This window comes from Periophthalmus magnuspinnatus, chromosome 17, assembly GCF_009829125.3.
Source record: "Periophthalmus magnuspinnatus isolate fPerMag1 chromosome 17, fPerMag1.2.pri, whole genome shotgun sequence".
NCBI lineage: Eukaryota > Metazoa > Chordata > Actinopteri > Gobiiformes > Gobiidae > Periophthalmus > Periophthalmus magnuspinnatus.
Genome location: NC_047142.1, coordinates 30,861,122 through 30,880,007, shown reverse-complemented (window position 1 = coordinate 30,880,007; position 18,886 = coordinate 30,861,122). Strand labels below are relative to the sequence as shown.

Genomic DNA, 18,886 nt, shown 5'->3' with positions numbered 1-18,886 from the left:
AAACAGTGGTCCACAAGAGTTAAAGGGAGATGTTACTGCTTTGTCTGGAATGTTCCACAGTGAGGCATGAACCATATCTATGCGCAGGAGTTTAGATCTGCATAATTAAATAAATACAAGGCAGATTTAACTTAATACTGTGGAATATTCCAAACAAAGCAACAGCATCTCCATGGTGACATATAGCTGGCGAACCCTCCATCAGAGAAGTTCCATAGTGCGTCTTTATTATTAGGTAACTCACAGATCTAACAGTGTTAAAACATCTGATGTAACAATGAATCGGAAAACCCAGGAAATATTTTAAAGTGCATATGCCAGGTTTTCATGTTTTTCTAATTCAGACTTGGTTTGGTGGGATTTATTTTTAAAATTGAATAAATGAGGAGAAAAATATCAAAATACAGTAGGTAGCATTGAGTTGTAAAACAGAATCCCTCGTCCTATGTCATCAACGCGGAAAACATCCAAAATCCGGCCGTTTACGCACAAGGAAGACAATTTTCTAACAGTTTAAACCTTCATTTAGCAAAATAAAGGTGTCATATATTTTTATTAGTCAAAGCACATTTGTTTTGTGAAATGTTATGCAATTACCTCTGTGTATGTCATATCTGCTGCCTGTTTCAACCAGGAAGTACAATTATAAACATCACAAAAACAAAAATGTTAAAATAGGCAAGATTAAAACTTTCAGTGAGATGAGTATGACCTGGCAAATGCACTTTAAGCTTTGTACAATGTTCTAATGTAGTTTCCTTACCAAACACATACCTGGAGTTGAGTATTATTTCATTTGTCATATTAGACTAATCCTCTTGTCGTCATCTGGTGTCAATACAGAAGTGCTTCTCCATGTTTTTAAAGCCCACACACCTTCATCAGACACTACTGATGTTTGTAGTAACACAGTGTAATAAATGCATATCCATTAGTTCATTTACATTTGAAGAGTTCAGTTTTTTTAACAGTTTTGAAGTTTGTTTAGGCCTTTTTACGAGGCACCTTATCTCCAAGTGGAACTTCATCCATCAGTTTCTGTAAAGAAACAAAGAGGAGAGGGTCAGATGATGCAGAGGATGATGTAGAGGAGGGTGCAGAGGAAGTTTCAGACCTGTAGCAGTCTTGTGTAGTAGCTGAGGTTGTCTTCTCCTTCTCGCCGGCTCTCGTCCACCTTGTATCTTCTACAGGCCAGGAGCAGTTCAGTGGAGTTGAACAGAGGAGCAGGGTCCAGAGAGCTGCTGTTGATCAGGCTCACCAGGTACTCACGGTAATGCTTCCTGTGAAGCCAAGACCCATGTATAAAACATTTAACATTAAAGCAATGACAACAAAAGGACAAAATGCAAGTATGGAGTAACCTGACAGTGAATAATGATTGAAAAAGGGATTCATAGGTGGATAGAATATGAATCTTTTTCATAGGTTCAAGTAGTTACAATTTATTAGATATGCTGATTATGCTGTTCTTGTTTAAAGGCGCTGTACCTGATTTTTACTGTCTTAAAAAGGTGAAAAACATTTTAAACAACATCCTAATTATTCACCACAATGACTTTAAAAGTGTGTTTATCAACTTTCAGAGACCAGTGTGGAGTTTTACTGTAACAGTAAAGCTAACAACAACTAGCATGCTAACAGAGCACCAGCCTTACATTCACTGACTATTAAAACGTTTAATAATTAGATGCAGCTGGCACGTGGTGCTCTCATTTTGACCTTAAGAGCTGCTTTTATATAAATATATCTTTCTGGTATCAGGAGAGATGGATACAGAGTGCACATATTAAACTCTCACTCGCAGAGTCCAGCGTGTCCAGGCTGAGTCTGAGCTCCACAGGCTGAGTCAGACTGCTGCCCGCCCTCATCCTTCTGCTCCAGGACACCACACTGACCTACAACATATATATACAACAACTGTTAAAAGTCCTGTGTGCATGAAACTACATTACCCATGATGCATCTGTTACTATTGTTTTTCAGTGTGATGTTAGGAGCCTCGTGCTGTTATCAGGCCATGAATTATATGGCCTGATAACAGCACGAGGCTCATACAGAATTATCAGTCTGTATGAGAACTGTGTGCATCCATATATAACCACACTCATAACCACACAAACACACAACTGCACACACAAAATAAGTCAAATCAGCCCAATGGGGCGACAGTAGCTCAGGTGGTAGAGTGTTCACTGATCCAAAGGCTGGCGGTCCGAATCCCACTCTCAACATAAACGTCATTGGTAGAGTGGTCAGATCCCACAGGATGGGTGTGCAATTCTAGCTCCCACAGATGAATGATGTCATTGTGTCCTTGGGCAAGACACTTAACCCACCGCGTCACTGGTGTATGAATGTGTGAACGAGTGAGTGGTTACTTGACGTAAAGGAACCATGTAAAGGATAAAGAGTGCCTTGAAGGTAGAAAAGCGCTATACCATTTACCAATGCCATTATGCTCCCTCCTCTTCAATAAACACACTGAGCTACACGCCTGAAGATCAATAGGCAATCAGTAGATGCTGGATGCACACAGTATTTTACACCAAGCATATACAACAAATATATAAGAGGATATAGAAACCACCATGACCTAAGAAGTATACAACAAATCTAAAGAAATAAGGACATGAGCAGGAACAGAACTGTATTCAACAAAGAAATGTGTGGCTGTTTAAAGTTGCAATGTGTAACTTCTCAGGTTGGGCTGGTGCCAACAAGAACTTTTCACAGTGGCATAAAACATGTCTGTGTTTATGAAAAATAAAAAATAAAATACGGTTTCACCTTCTATGTCCATGGAGACAAGCGGGTAATGCCACTAGGTCATGTTTTAGCATTTAATTCTGTGGAACATATTTGGTAAAGTGATAACAAAGGCAGGAGACATGTAGGTTTCAGATCCTCCTCTAGAAAAGTTACATACTGCACCTTAAATATACCACGTTTTCATATGGTGCAGTGTATTTATGAGTAATCAGCCGTACTTACCCGTCTGTGTCCCAGGGGGCGCTTCAGTGTTGAATGCCACTCCATTGTTCTGGAAAGAACATTCACCACAAACCACATTAATCACAAACCACGCTCAGTACTCTGTAACTACAAAATAGACTCAGACTCAGAGGATCCAGTTACGGCCACAAATCAGTCAGATTAAAACACAAAGCACAGAGACTTGCAATGTTTGTCTGACTGACCTGTGGACTAAGCCAGAACTAAACCAGTATTTAAATGGACCTAAACCAGGTTTAAACCAGGTCTAAACCATGTCTAAACCCCATCTAAACCAGGCCTGAACCAGGTCTGAACCAAGTCTGAACCAAGGCTACCCTAGGTCTAACCTGCAACAGGGCTCCCAGTCTCTTAGGTAGAACTAAACCAGGTCTAAAGCAGGTCTAACCCAAAGATAAAACCGATCTAAATTAGGACTAAAACAGGTCTAAACCATGTTTACCCAGGTCTGACCTGTAGCAGGGCCTGCAGTCTGGAGGGCTCCCAGTCTCTCAGGTAGAACAGACAATCTCTGGGGTGGTGTGCGTGGAGCCCGGAGACGCTGCACTCATCCACGGCACATGTCTGAGCACACAGCACATAAAGAGGGTTAAATATGAATATGAATTATACTTGTACGTATACTGTATACTATATACTATACTATACTATTCTATTCTGTCTCTCTCATATATATATATATATATATATATATATATATATATATATATATATATATATATATATATATATATATATATATATATATATATATATATATACACACACACACACACACACACACACACACACACACACACACACCCACACCCCCCCCCACACACACACCCACACACACAAAGAGCTACTCCGGAGCGAGGCTGTTGAAAGTAACACCCCTTCCCTGTCAATCAAACTTGTTGCTAACACTCTGCCAGCAACAGTTACAGTGAGAGGGGCTAAGTTTTTTCAATGAAAAAGTGAACTGGAGCTGATAGAGCCAGAGGCGCACCCAGTGCTCTCCTTCTATTAGCTGGCAACAGGTTAGCCATGTCCATTTATGTATACAGTCTATGATAAAAATCCATGTTTATAACACATGTGTATGACTCACGGTGTGGAAGGGGTTGTTGCAGCCGCTGCAGAACTGGTACCTGCACTGAGAGCAGCAGAAGTGCATACAGCCGCCTTTAGAGAGAGCATACTGGAACCTGCAGTGTGGACACGCTGAGACACAACACACAGAAACAGCAGACAGAGGAGAAAGAGGAGGAAAACTGTTCATCTATCCATCAAAGAGGACATATTAAAAGTCAAAGTGCTTCAGATCAGCTCTGTCACTGTAAATGCAGAGAGTAGAAGTGTCTCACTGATGCCGTTGTCACGCAGATACCCGGCCAACCCCTGTCTCTGGTACTCAGGGTCGTTCTCTCTCTTCCAGGTCTGGTACTGCTCACAGGTGAGACCTGCGTGCTGCGACTCCCACTGCACACACACATGCAAACGCACACAAGGACACAAACAGATACACACAGATACACACCAGGACACACACAGACATGTGCATAGACAGGGACACAAACACAGACACACACACACCGACACACCCCGACACACGCAGATACACACAGGGACACACACACACGGACAGGGACAGACACACACACAGGAACATACACACACACAGGCACCCGTACATGAACACACATACACACGCACACAGGCACACGTACACGAACACACATACACACACACACACACACACGGACATACACACACACAGACACACACACAGGAACACCCCCACACACAGGCACACGTACACGAACACACATACACACACACCCCGGCACACGTAGACGAACACACATACACACAGGGACATACACACACAGACACACACACAGGAACACCCCCACACACAGGCACACGTACACAAACACACATACACACACACACACACCCCGGCACACGTACACGAACACACATACACACACACACACGCACACAGGGACATACACACACAGACACACACACAGGGACACACACAGACACAGGGTCAGGAGAGGGGCTGGTAACACTTTATAATAACTACATTAGCCTATACACATTTTTGTGTACATGGCCTGTATGTATTTGAGCAAAATTTGCCTTGACCCAGTACAGATATATGGTATAAAATAAGTGTTTTATTGTAAGAAGTGCACTGTTAGCATTCTAGTTGTTAGCAAATCTGAGAGTTGTGAAAATCACTTAAAAACTCATCACAATAAAATTAGGATGCTCTGAATGCATAAGGTAAGTGAGGAATAATTTTGGACCACAACAAACTGTTTAAAATGAACTAGTTTTAGTTCTGTTTTACACATTTTTAAGACCGTACAAATCAGGTACAGCACCTTTAGTAAAAATGTGAGGAGCTGTGTGAATGTAAACATGAACACATTCAGTTCATTACTCACTGGTTTCTTGCACTGAGCACAGAAACTGTTGCGACACTGGAAGCAGGTGACTTTGAGCTGGTCTCCATCGTAAATGAAGCCATAGGAGCACTGAGAAAAATATTACATTTAAAAATGAAAATTACTCAGTATTAAAACCTTTTATTTGATCACATTTAACATACTGTGACAGTGTTTTACATCTGTGATATTTGTGTGTATAAACTCACATGGCAGCACCAGAGGAACTTGGGGTCCTTGATCAGAGCCTGTTCAGTCAGTTTCTTATGGAACAGTTCATAGACTTCAGGCTCCAGACACTCACGCAACTGCAGCAAAACACAACACATTTTATTAATAAGTTATGGACCTGTCAGCAGTATCTGCATGTCAAAATTTATGCATCTTGTTATCTTGGCCTATTTCATTAGAGGTATAATACTCCCTACAACAGAAGCATAACTAAACCTGTCTGTACAAGACTGGAAAGGACAACACTATCATAATTTGTTGAGAGTTCATGTCTCTGGGTGCTGGATCCTGTGCTGATGGTAAAAAAAACATATCCAGCATCATGCCTCTTCTCTTCAACTCTCGGGGTACTACAATTTATTCTACAACAGTATCTCCTCCTATGCTCCTGTCTTTTACCTGTATGACTAAGACTCCACACCAGTCGTACCTGTGTGTCTAAGTTTTTGAACTTGTCAGCACCTGTCTTTTTACCTGTATGTCTAAGGTGGAGAAGTAGCTGTTGAGGGTCTCGGGGTCGTTGATGTCGGGCTCCCAGCACACGGGACACACCATGTCTCTGATGTGTTTGTCCCGAACTGCGATGGTGAAGTGCTGCTGGAAACAGCCACAGCACACACTGCACTGGCACGAGGTCAGGGACTGCATCTGTGAAAGAACCAGGACTGAACCAGGACTAAACCAGGATTAAACGAGGTCTGGACTGGTGTGAACCAGGACTGAACCAGGACTGAATCAGGTCTGAGTCGGGTCTGAACCAGATCTGGACCAGAACTGAACCAGAACTGAACCAGAACTGAACCAGAACTGAGCCAAGTCTGAACCAGAACTGAACCAGGTCTGGATCTGATCTATTTTAGTGCATATACACTGATGCTAATTTTGTTACCTTGCTGTGTGGAAATACAGATAGGCAGATGGGGCACTCTTTGGCCAGGACCCTCTTGATGAATTCTCGATCGTGGGATTCCCTCACGGCCTGCACCACATCCTCCAGAGCGTAGGGGGCGCTGTTCTCCAGCAGCAGGGACAGGGCCAGCTCGCAGCGGCCCCAGCTTGGAAGGTCATACACGGCCAGCAGGCGCCGACAGATTCGCTGGAGCAGACAGGAGGAAAAAACCCCATGGAAGACTTCAGATTTGTTCATTGTTTGAGTTTATGACAAATATATCAAATATTTTCAGCAATTATTTATTTGATTTGGAATACCTGGCTAACTTAGGTAAACCCTGGCTACTTCTCATTTTCATTGTCCAAATCTTTTCTAAGATGTTACTTGGTTTGAAATACAGTAGACCAGAGTGGTTCTCAAACTTTTAAACTTTTAAAGTTCCATGCAAGAAACAATTTGGCTTTCTGGGTATAATAGGACTATTCCAGGACAAAATCAGGGCTAAAATATGACTATACTATTGCTACCCTAGTTCTATCCTCGTCATTACCCAAAGTTGAATGAATGAACTATAAAGAGCTTTGCATACCACCCGAAGGTTCACTGTTGTAGACTATAGACAAACTCAGCTTCATAAAGCATAAATAAAAGTGCTGTAGCTGCTCACGTCTTTATCCGGGTGGTGCACATCCACAGGGGGCTCTGGGTCGTCGCTCCAGATTCGCTCATGAAAAGGCTCCAGCATCGACCTCTGCAGCAGAGCCAAAGCCCCCCTTAGCTGCCCCCCTGCCTGGGTTAGCACCTCCTGCACCTGGAGGGACATTATAATTCTGTTCTTATTGATAGCACATAAAGAGGGGGTATTTTACTTCTATGTGGTGTTAACTGCTAACACATAACATATCTAGATCACCACGCTACCTTATATTGTTTGAGCACTGCACAGCTAACCGTAAGGAGGATTCGAACAAGGCCCAGGAGAGATCGCTAGATTACTCAAACATGCATGGATGACATCTGCAACTTCTTCAGGAGTGTTTATGATGAGGAAACAATGTTATAACATGATAGAAAGCTAAGAATACCCCCCTCTTTATTGGGCATGATCTGTTATAAGGTCAAAACACTCTCCCTGGACATAAATTATTAACTGCTCTTCTTTCTGACAAAAGAGTTAGACTCTTTAGAACCACTAACAACACAACTGTTTACCTACAAGCTTGAAGAGGGAATTGTTAAACTGTATTTGATTCAAAACCATTCTTACCTGTGAAACATCAGAGAAGCCCAAGGAACTCAGCTCTTCCACCTGAAATATGCAGCGAGACAGAAAGAGAAAGAGAGGAGGAGGGAGATGGGGACACAAGAGAGAGGAAGGGAGAGAGAGGAGGAGATAGAAGGGGCAGAGGAGTGACAAACCTCATATTCAGACCCATAATATAAATACCGTAACAATAATAGTGTCCATACCTTTGCCTGTATATATATATATATTGTACAGTACCTTTGCCTGTCGGTCCCTCAAAGCCTGTGTGGCCGCACGCTGAACATCGCCCCCTGCTGACAGCCAGGCTTGCTTTGCCTCAGCTTTAGAGATCTGAATCCCTCTCTCACTCTGAGCACACCACTTCTCTTTGTTTGGCTCCTAATAAAAGAGACATTGTTGAACGATTCAAATATCTTCAACTCGTAATTAACAATTAACTCAGCTTTGACACACTGGACATTCAAAAAAGATGCAGTCAAAGACTTTCTGCTATCACTATCAAGTTAAAAGGACTCCACGTTTCACCTCATGTACTACTGACCTGACACCAGTATCATCGAGACTGTTCTCTGTACTGTTTGTCCTGTTTTCTAAGATGGACCAGAGCACACTTCAAAAACAGTCTCACCCTCACAGCTGTCAACACACTGAACAAACTGTAAACCATGTCCTCTTGTTCTGTTCAGATGATGTATTTTTCTTGTATTATGCCTTCTCTATGTCATGTTGAGTGATTTTCCTGTAAAGTACCTTTTTTACAGCTGTGTTTTGGAGTCTCCCATCCCTTTGCTCCCTGCGCTAAGTCACTCCCCGATCGGAGCGCTATCACAACACAATCAGCATGCATTCACTTTGATCAGTCCATTTAAGGCACATCCAAGTCTTCTCATTTTCTCTCAAATTTTCTTGTCACAAACTACTTTTTGGTTTTTATTCTACTCAGTTATTTTGCTAATATTAAGTACCTTATTTTCTTACTTTATTCAAAAATGCATTATGTAACTTTCTAGGTAGGAGCCACCTGTTGTCTCCACTGAGATGTTTCCTGGAATGTTCCGCAGTATTGCATAAATCGTGTAATTACAGGTGTTTGTCCCCTCTCCAGAGATCTGACCTGTAATTCGGCCTGCTAGGCATTGCCTGCTTGTCTCCATGGAGATATGCTAGTTTAATGCCATAATGTGCAACATCCAGGCAAAGCAATAACACCTGTAGGTTTGTTGTTAGCAGTAGTTTGTTTGTAGTTGTCACTGACTGTGTGCTGTGCGTTGCTCCGGTTCTTGTCCTGCACCATTGCTGTGGAGACAAGGAGTTGGATCTGGGCCAGGACTCGGGGCAGGTCAGACTTCATCCACCTCCAGGGCTGAGGATCCTGAGACAGAGTCAGACTGGTGTACACTTCCTCTGGACTGATGCCTTTCTTCTCGCCCTCCTAGAGAGAGGGAGGGGGACAAAAAAAACCCCTTCAAAATAATATTAAAAAGAGATAAGGCAAGAGGCAATCCTTCACGAGAGGGTATTTTACTTCTATGGGGTATTAACTGCTAACACATTACATATTTAGATCACCATTTAGATCCTTTTTTGAAAATGCTATATTTGTCAAAAGCAATGTATTCTCCCCTCCCTTTGCTCTCCATGCTGAGTCACTCCACCTTCAGAGCACTATCACAACACAATCAGTGTGCATGCTGCTAACTGAACTACTACACATCACATCAGGTTTGTCAAGTTGCTGTGTACAGTGTTGTTTCATGTTTTTGTATATTTATGGAGAGTTGTCGTGTGGGAGCATGGGTGTCGTAGGCTTGTGGGCGGAGCCTTGGACAAAATCCTATAGCTAACCATAAGGACGGTTTGAATAGGGCCCAGGAGAGATTGTTAAAATACTCAAACATTCATGAATGACATTCATTCAACCCCAAAGATGGTTGTCAATTGAAAGGTCTTTAAAAGTGTAACTTTCTGGAGGTGGCATGTCACCTGCATGATTCCATGGAAATAGAAAGTTAAAACTATCCTTCAGAACATTCTCCAAGGAGATGGATATGTTTTATGCAATACACTGGAAGATTATAAGCAAAGGAACAACATTTCCATGGAAACAAGCAGGAGGGGGCCAAATAAGAGTCAGGTTTGTGGAGATGCAAGCCCACTCACAGAAAAGGTACATGTTTTTCAGTGCAATAAAATATCAAAAATTAACAAAACATGTTTTCATCTTAGGTGAGTTTTTGGTTAGGCAGTGTGGGTTTAATCTAAAATATATAATCAAATTCTATGAAATGAACTTGCCTTATTTGTTCTTACCCTGATGAGTTGTATGAGTTTAAGCCCCTCCTCCTTCAGGACCCTCTGTCTGCGCGTCTCCTGGCTCTCAGGGGAGGGGTCTTTGGACTTGATTGACAGCGCAGGGACCCGCCTCACAGGGGAGGGGGGGCGGCGGTTTAGGGGCGGGGGCTCAGGGCGCGGGAGGTCACACATCTCACACACTGTGGCTGGAGAGTAGTTCAGGTACGTACAGAACTGACACACCCACTGAAGGAATGAGGGAGGGAGGAAGGAGGGAGAGGGAGGGAGGGAGACGTTTAGGAGCGAGTAACAGAGGGGAAGAGGAGAGAGGTAGGTGGGGGATAGAGAAGAAAGGAAGGGGGAGAGAGAAGAAGCCATTTACATTTTTAAAAGTGCATTATGCAAATTTTCTGGTAGGGGGTCTGACAGGTTATAGCCCTGTGTAGTGTGTCCTCGTTTGCCCTCTTCCCTGACCTTGTGCTGTTTAAACACTGAGTGTTGGGATTGTTATGAATGTTTTGGGCGCCAGTAGGACCCCTTTCACTATCTGTTTATGAAACTGGTAGTGAAACGGGAAAATCTTATCCGGGGAATGCCTGGGAGAGGAGCTTGGCCCGCTCCTCTCCCCATGCAGGCCTTGTTTGTTTCATGTTATAAAGACGGGGTAGCCCCTGGTTCGGTAGAGTCTGCTGTGGGATACGTACGGTCGCCCAGCTTTGTTTTCGGACAGCGCAGCGCTCTACTGGACTGTTGGCTCTCCAGTCTTGTGTCAAGGTAAGGCGCTGGTTGATTAAAGTTGCTGTCTGATGAAGTGATTTTGTATGCTGCTTTTGTGTGGGGAATAAAAGACACATTATTCTAGCACTAAGTGGTTTCTGTGTTTTGTTGCTCCGCCGATCCTCTAACGATCCTGCATAAATATATGAATTAAATGTTATAAAACAGGGTCCATCACCTACTTGTCTCCATGGAGATGTTATCGCATTGACTAGAATGTTCCACAGTATATCAGTATATGCATTTATTCAGTTAGTGCTGATAAACACCTTGAAAATATGCATGTCCCCTTTGAGATAGAACAGTTTAAAGACATACTGTGGAATGTTTAGGGCAAAACATAAACATCTCCATGGAGACAAGCAGGTGGAAGACCTTCAGAAATGTTACAAAGTGCACCTTTAATCCTGCAGAACATTTAATTTTGTTGAGTGCAACCATTTTCTATCCTTTGTGCTTTAAAATATGGGGAGACAGCTAATGATTATTTTACTAATAAAGTAATCAAAAAGGCAAGAAGAGGAGAGGAGTGGAGGAGGAGAAGAGGAGAAGAGAATTAGGAGAGGAGGAGGAAAGGAGGAGAGGAGGAAAGGAGAAAGAACAGGGATTGAGGAGAGAGGGAGGAAAATAGGAAGAGAGAAGCAGGAGGAGAGGAGGAGAAGGTTTCTCTCACCTGGCTATCTCTGTCTGCGGGCATCCCCAGCACAGGAGGGGTGATGGAAGACAGGAGGAGGAGGAGAAGGAGGAGAGAAGGAGGACAGAGGAAGGAGAAGAGGAGGATGAGATGAGAGAAGAGGAGGTCTCTCTCACCTGGCTGTCTGGGTCACCAGGCATCCCTAGCACAGGAGCAGGAGGCCGGGGAGGGGTGATGGGCGGGTGCGACAGGGTGACAGGAGGACGTGTGGCCAGACGGGGGCGCTCACACACCTCACATAACACACTGCTGGCAGCGTTCACCACGGTACAGCTCTTACACTGCCACTCTGAGACACACACATTATTATTGTTTAACATTTCAGTAGAGGGCACTGTATACGAGGTAATGTGCTTGATAGCCTACACACCAGTGATGGAGGAGGGGGGTTTGTCTTCTGCTCCCACGCCAGAGCTAAGGCCTCTCCTTGGGCTTTCACACTCCTCACACAGCACCTCGTGACTGGAGTTAGTCCTGGAGCAGAGCACGCACTTCCATGAAGACGAACTGCTGTGAAACAAGAAGAATATGGGTTAGACTGCTCTCAAACCTGGAGAAGAGCAACACCAAAGCCTTAATCCTCTTCATCGACTCAAAAAAAAATGGGAACTGACTTCAGGAAGGCTTGTTAAAAAAGCACAAAGCCTCACAGGTAGCTCAAGACAACAGGACTCCCCTCCTCTCACCTCATTACATTTTGCAGAGGCACTATTGAAAGCGTTCTCACTCTTAGCTGCACATCTTGGTTTGGCAGCTGCAGAGATTATGAACAACACAAGCTCAACAAGATCGTCAAAACAGCAGGCAGAATGGAGACCTATAGGAAGTGATGCCAAAACAGAGTGATTACCATCATTACCATCAAAGACACATCACAGTGTCACATGACCTGTTCTCTCTGTTGCTCTCGGGAAACAGCATTTGTTTATTTATTCACCTTTATTTTAACAGGAAAGTCCCACTGAGATTTGGAATCTGTTTTTCATGGGAGTCCTGGCCCCAGAGCTGAGCCATGTACATGTTTTTATCATAAGCTGCAGATCCAGCAGGATGGTAAACAGCTTTGCACAAGCTGTGAGACAGTTAAATGAACAGTTCCCCATCATGTTCATCTCTTTATCTCTTTTGTCATTGTAACCAGATTATCAGCGCCTTGCCTTTACTAGGAAGTTAAATTAAGATTACATAATTAGGTAATGATTCATTGTTAATGAGGATACAGACCTGTGCTTCCTCATCTTGGCTCCAGGGGGCAGTGTGGAGGTGACTTTGGTGCGCTGGTGTCCGGCTCTCTCTGCTCCACTGTGGTAAAGTTTATCACACTCGGAGCAGAGGCCCTGAAGGCAAGTCACACAGTGCACTGAGATACGGAAGATCCCACAGATGGAACAGTTCTCTGAAGAAAAAAACATACAAGGAGTTGATCCCACAACCTCCTCACTGACAGAAGAAAAAACACTCTACTACATTAACACAGAGAGGACATGTACAATCCTCAGAGATCAGGAGTTTAACCCATAACCTGCTCGTACCTGGGTGCTTTGGCTGCATGGACTTGGGCCCCCGCTCGGCCCCTGTGTGGGAGGGGCCCCTGGAGGAGTGGTGTTTGGAGGGAAACCCCAGAGATTTACTGTGTCCAGACGAATGAGCAGAGAACTGAGAACCAACGACATCGGTGTTCAGACCCACATCCTGGAAAAGACATTAGTCAACAGGTTATATTACAGTGAATATTACAGTACTACATGTTGGTATTAATATTAGTTGAAAAATTCTTCTCTGAATCCTTAAACACATTTACCTTGTGTCTGAGAGTAGGGATTATTCTCTCATAAAACTCTGGATGGGGATGGGCCTCCTGTACACATACATACAACACACAGTTATAGACTAAACTGAACTGGAGGACAGAGCAGAATTATATGGTGGAATTTGCTGTGAGGTTTAAGCCATGTTATAATGTTGTTACCTCCTCAAAAACAGACCTGGAGTCGTCTTTTGTTTAATTCACACATGTTTAAGTAGCACTTAACACATTATTAGTCTCCAAAGCTCAAAATCCTCTGTTCCACCTTGTAATGTCATGAAGTGGTAGTTTTCAAGTTAACAGCTCCTTTTACCTTTACTTCAGTAAAGATTGGCAATTCCAGGAATGAAATGATCCAAATGATTCTAGCGAAAGTGTATGGAATTTAAAAACACAGTGGAGCACTTCCTGTTTTACCACATGACATCACAAGGTGGAACAGAGTGTTTTCTGTTTAAGAGAAGAGCTCAGCCTAAATATGCAGGGTTTGTGTGTTAAACATGTGTGAATGAAACAAAACACAACTCCAGGTCTGTTTGTGATGAGGAAACAACATTAGAACAAAGTTTACAAAATAGCATAATATAGGCCCTTTAATATCTCTGTGATTAATGGGCCACACAGCCGCAAGCATAAGTTAAATTATTTTTTTCACAGTCAGCTTCAAAAAGTAGTGCCATTGTTCAGCCCCAAAGATTGTTATTGTTGTTCCAAAACTAGCAAATCTCTCATAAAGTTATACTGGCCCGAGCTTCCAGATGTGAATGTCTGTTATTTATTGCAAACCAAGGTAATGGTGCCACCTGGTGATTGAGTTTGGTCAAGGCCTTTTGTGCTTGTAGGAAATAAAAGACATTATTCCACAAGGACCAGTGGGTGAACACAGAGCAGCACAAAGACTGTCCTCCAAACCCAAGCCAGGAGTTTGGTCACGAGTACCTAGTTAAAGGATTATCTTACCATGTATGTTTTGGGTTGATGGGGGGAACAAGAGAGCCCAGCCAGACACAAGAAGAAGATGCAATATCCACACAGAAAAGCCAACCGAACTAAATCAGATCCTGTTTATAGAAGGTCTGTGCTGTTGTGTGGACCTCACCTTGATAATCATCTCGATCTCCATCCTGAGGCTCATGACCTCCAGAGTGACCGCTGCCACTCGCCCCACGTCTGGAGTCAATATGTTCTCTGGGAAACTGAGTCCGTCTGGCTCCTGCAGAGAGTACCCGTACAAGGAGAGTACCCCACGACCACCCTGAGACACAATAAAACACAAGACAATACATGAGAATGTAGAAGGAGTACCGCAGGACTACCAACACAATACAGAACAGTGTAAATATATGACCAAGTAGCGCTGAAAGGATTTGAGGAATTGTAGTTTAGTTGCTACTCCCACTCACCTGGATGGCGTCCACCGTGGCTCTGAACACTGGGTTGTTGTGCTTCACTGTTCTCCAGAACTTTGGTCTGTTTGGGTTGGTCAGGTTACAGCCGTATTTCTCTAGAATGTTTAGAGCAGTGGATAACCTCTGCAAGGACGCCAAGGTCTGGAACAAAGAGACAAAACGTGAGGAGAGCTAGAGGAGCAGAGCCAGAGGAGCAGAGCCAGAGGAGCAGAGCCAGAGGAGCAGAGCCAGAGGAGCAGAGCCAGAGGAGCAGAGCTAGAGGAGCAGAGCTAGAGGAGCAGAGCCAGAGGAGCAGAGCCAGAGGAAAGGACAGGAGCAGAAAGAGGCAGGGCAGACAGAGGGTTAAACAGAGGAGAGGATGCAGAGGAGAGGGTCAGATGGAGCAGAAAACAGGGTCAGAGGAGCAGAGGAGAGGGTCAGAGGAGGAGAAGGTCAGAGGAGCAGAGGAGAGGGTCAGAGGAGCAGAGGAGAGGGTCAGAGGAGCAGAGGAGAGGGTCAGAGGAGGAGAGGGTCAGAGGAGCAGAGGAGAGGGCCAGAGGAGCAGAGGAGAGGGTCAGAGGAGCAGAGGAGAGGGTCAGAGGAGCAGAGGAGAGGGTCAGAGGAGCAGAGGAGAGGGTCAGAGGAGCAGAGGAGAGGGCCAGAGGAGCAGAGGAGAGGGTCAGACTTCTTTGCGGTTGCTCCCAGCACTGTTCTCGATCACCAGCGTTTCCGCAGTGATGTGGTGGTACTTGGATCCGGGTGGAAGGGGCAGATTGGCCATGGCCATAACACCTGCCCACACCTCCACCTGTCGCTCGCCCGAGTACAGACACACCTCCGTCTGTGTGCGTGTCTGCTGCAGCTGCTCTGACAGGGAACGCATCCTGGAATCTATAACAGAGAACGGAGCTTAACATGGGAATCACACAGGCCTCGCACAACAACAACTGGAGAAAAAATTTGTAAAAAGACTACACTTTTTGAATCTGGGTTAGAGGTTCAAATCCCTCTCTTCACATAAATATCATTGGTAGAATAGTCAGATCCACAGATTGGCAGCTCCCTCAGATGAATCCTGTCATTGTGTCCTTGGGCAAGACACTTAACCCACAATCACTCAGGCTTCACACATGTGCACAGTCAGTCCATGTTGTTAATCAATTTTATGGACTGGGGCAGGGACGAGTTTATATACCTGTTATTCCTACATAAAGGAACCCTCCAAGACTGCACAGCTCATTCTGTGTGTTGACAGCTGACTATTCAAAGATGCTCTGTGGTCCAGTAACATTAAACACACCCATGATGTACGAGCCAGCCTTACCAGTCTAAGACTTTGCAATTTATACTTGGCAGTCAGGTTTCCAAACCAGCTGACAATTCCAGACCTGAGCACAGACTCTATACTAGCTCTATAAAACGTCAACGTTATATTTTGGCTGACCCCAAACAACTTTCATAAGAAAGTACAGACGCTGCTGTATCTTGGCACACACACTCGTCACACACTCATGCCAGCTCATATGATCGTCCACTTGAACCCCTAAACACTGATGAGACTTGTTCAATTGTCTGTCCAGGTGTCACTTCCTCACCATGAGCTCCAATTCAGAGCTCAGGATGAGGAATGGAGTCCACTACAACCTCTTTTGATTTGTTCACATTAAAAAAATGACATATTAATAAATAATTACTAAATCTGTGACAAAAATACAAGTCCTCTAATAAAAACGATACAGTAACACGTGTATAACATATTCACTCTGGGCACATGTGACTTTACGCGTGAACAGAAGAACACGAGCAGTGCAAATGATTCACGACTGAACGAATCCTCCCTCTTGGTCATAAACAAACTGAACAAGCCCATTTGCAATTCACAACTTACCAAACCATTTCATTTCAGTGTAAATGCACAAAGGCTACACGCTATTATTCACACACGTGGTTAAAATCAGGCTCTGGAGCTGCATCTCCCCGTCAGCTCCTCCAGAGCCGCGAGGACCGCACCGACCCGGGGCTCTACCGCAGCCCGCTGCAGATGTGCCCGAGCCCGGCCTCACTGCAGCGTCGCTCGCGCTCAGCGGCCGGAGATCCAGCGGCGCACCGCACGTGCTCCTCCGGTAAATACGTAACAAATGTCTCCTTTTGTGCATCTGGCCGAGTCGTGTTCGCTCGTGTAAGTATTTCACGTATAAACGGTAAATTAGCCCGTTATTCACTCACCTGTCTGTGCGCCTCCGTCACGCCGAAGCAAAACACTGACGTAGCGACGTACGGTCATGACGTCATACCAACAGAAAAATCCCACTGGAAAGAAATATGAAATATAAGAATTGAAACTGAAAAACAATAAATGAATAAAATACTGAAATTAAATTAAATTAAATTAAATAATTAAAAAAAAGGGAAAGGAATTAATAAAATGAAATACGTAGGCATTTCAAAGAGGGATCTGTTGAGAATATTAACTACTTAATAATAATAATATAACATTTTTAAATACTACGAGGACAAGACACTTGACGTTGAGTTTAATTGACCCGGAAATACATTTGATCCATCCTTCAACTGTGTCTGGGGTCTGAAGCAGTTGACCAGATCTAAGAGATGCACATACAGCAATAGTGACAGTGGCACAACACAGACAGACCTGTATAACACTACAGCTATTTTCAGAGGTGGGTAGTACTGTTACAGTTATTCAGTTACATTTACTTGAGTAACTTAACTTAAAGAAACTTTTCTAGCAGCATACTTTTACTCCTATTTCATTGACTTTTAAAATAAATTTGACTGAAGTAACAGTACTCTTACTTGAGAGTAATATATTGTACAATGTAGCAGTACTTTTACTTGAGTAAAAGTTGAGGTTCTCTTCGCACTGTAAGTCTTCAAGTGACAAAAGTTTTATGCTGACAGTATGAAATGATTTAAATATTTGTGTTATGTTTATGTTTTGTTCTTCAAATTACATTCACTTCAAATTATAAATCAGATGTTACTTTTACTTTTCCCAAACTCTTTTTTAAACTCACTTGAGTATGTTTTTGGACCACTATTTGTACTTGACTAATATTATTTTGAAGTTTTTTACTCTTACTTGGCTACTCTGGCACCTCTGCCTATTTTAGATTTGCTCGGGTGTCTCCTATGACTAAAACATAATCTGAAGGTTTCCCAGTGGGACCTGAACTCCAGCGTGAATTAGACCCTGAGTCTAACAAAGGCATTACTGCTTATATCACTGACACAAAATGAAAATGGAGACAGTTTGACAGTGATGCATTTATTGAAGGACAAACAAACCCATATTTTGTGCTTTGTTTAAATTCATGATTTTGAACTGTGCACCCACAACATATTTATCAATACAACTCTACAGACAAAAATATGTCAAAATCTACAACAAAAAGTGAAAGAAACGCCCCCAAAAATACATGCCCATGAAATCAACGTTAAAACTATATAGTATTTGCTTTGAGGAAAATGATGATCCTAACACCCGGGATGGGAGACTTCTTTGTAAGGCATTTCGTCCAGCTTTGAATGAAGACCATACAAAGCCTATGACAAGGGTCTCCTTCAGATTCAACCCAACTATACTTTATAGACTTTCATGACACACAAACTGGGTATTTCAACACAACATAACATGGAATTACATCTCCCCCAAAACTTAAACCTAAAAGATCAATTATTTTAAATGTATCCGGTAGTATTTTGTACCTGCATATTGTTTGATTTTGACAATTAGGATCGTCTTCCTTTGTGAAACATCTGTGGTATATTGGTATACTGGTGTTTCTCATTGGTAAGTGAACATTAAAATTATTTGGCAACGCATTAAATTATTAAAAAAAAAAAAGTGTTGCCAAAATTATAACTGACATGATCCATTGGTTTGATCATTGGATATTTGGATATTTGCCTGGCCAGTCTACACTCATATCTCTCTGTATTTCTTATATATACAGAGGGTTATCAGTCTGGTCCCTACTGCCTTTATGTTACGTCTTAAGTCCAACCAAACGTGATTGTCCATTCAGGTTTGTTTGTTTCAGTGACACGTGAAACGAAGGAGC

General features: G+C 43.2%; 1 protein-coding gene across 1 annotated transcript; it reads right to left on the bottom strand.

Moving 5' to 3' along the window:
• Nucleotides 1-978: 978 nt before the first annotated feature.
• LOC117385747 (E3 ubiquitin-protein ligase RNF31) lies at nt 979-16,750 on the bottom strand. Its single transcript, XM_055228396.1, has 25 exons — nt 16,690-16,750; nt 15,487-15,692; nt 14,817-14,963; nt 14,513-14,668; nt 13,408-13,464; nt 13,139-13,298; nt 12,831-13,002; nt 11,977-12,116; nt 11,723-11,895; nt 10,154-10,381; nt 9,051-9,275; nt 8,081-8,191; nt 7,844-7,885; nt 7,244-7,387; nt 6,574-6,780; nt 6,159-6,332; nt 5,663-5,761; nt 5,454-5,543; nt 4,362-4,476; nt 4,106-4,218; nt 3,466-3,576; nt 2,992-3,040; nt 1,799-1,895; nt 1,115-1,280; nt 979-1,038 (listed from the first exon to the last, which is right to left on the bottom strand). Exons 1-25 carry the CDS (start codon nt 16,700-16,702, stop codon nt 985-987), a joined length of 3,249 nt encoding a protein of 1,082 aa, XP_055084371.1. The 5' UTR covers nt 16,703-16,750; the 3' UTR covers nt 979-984.
• Between the last annotated feature and the right edge of the window lie 2,136 nt (nt 16,751-18,886).

Excerpts from the sequence above, each read along its gene's own strand:
- LOC117385747 (XM_055228396.1), bottom strand. Across the intron at positions 13,003-13,138 it reads CATGCAGCCAAAGCACCCAG|AGAACTGTTCCATCTGTGGG; the intron begins GTACGAGCAGGT and ends TTTTTTCTTCAG. Across the intron at positions 4,477-5,453 it reads GTGCTCAGTGCAAGAAACCA|TGGGAGTCGCAGCACGCAGG; the intron begins GTGAGTAATGAA and ends GTGTGTGTGCAG.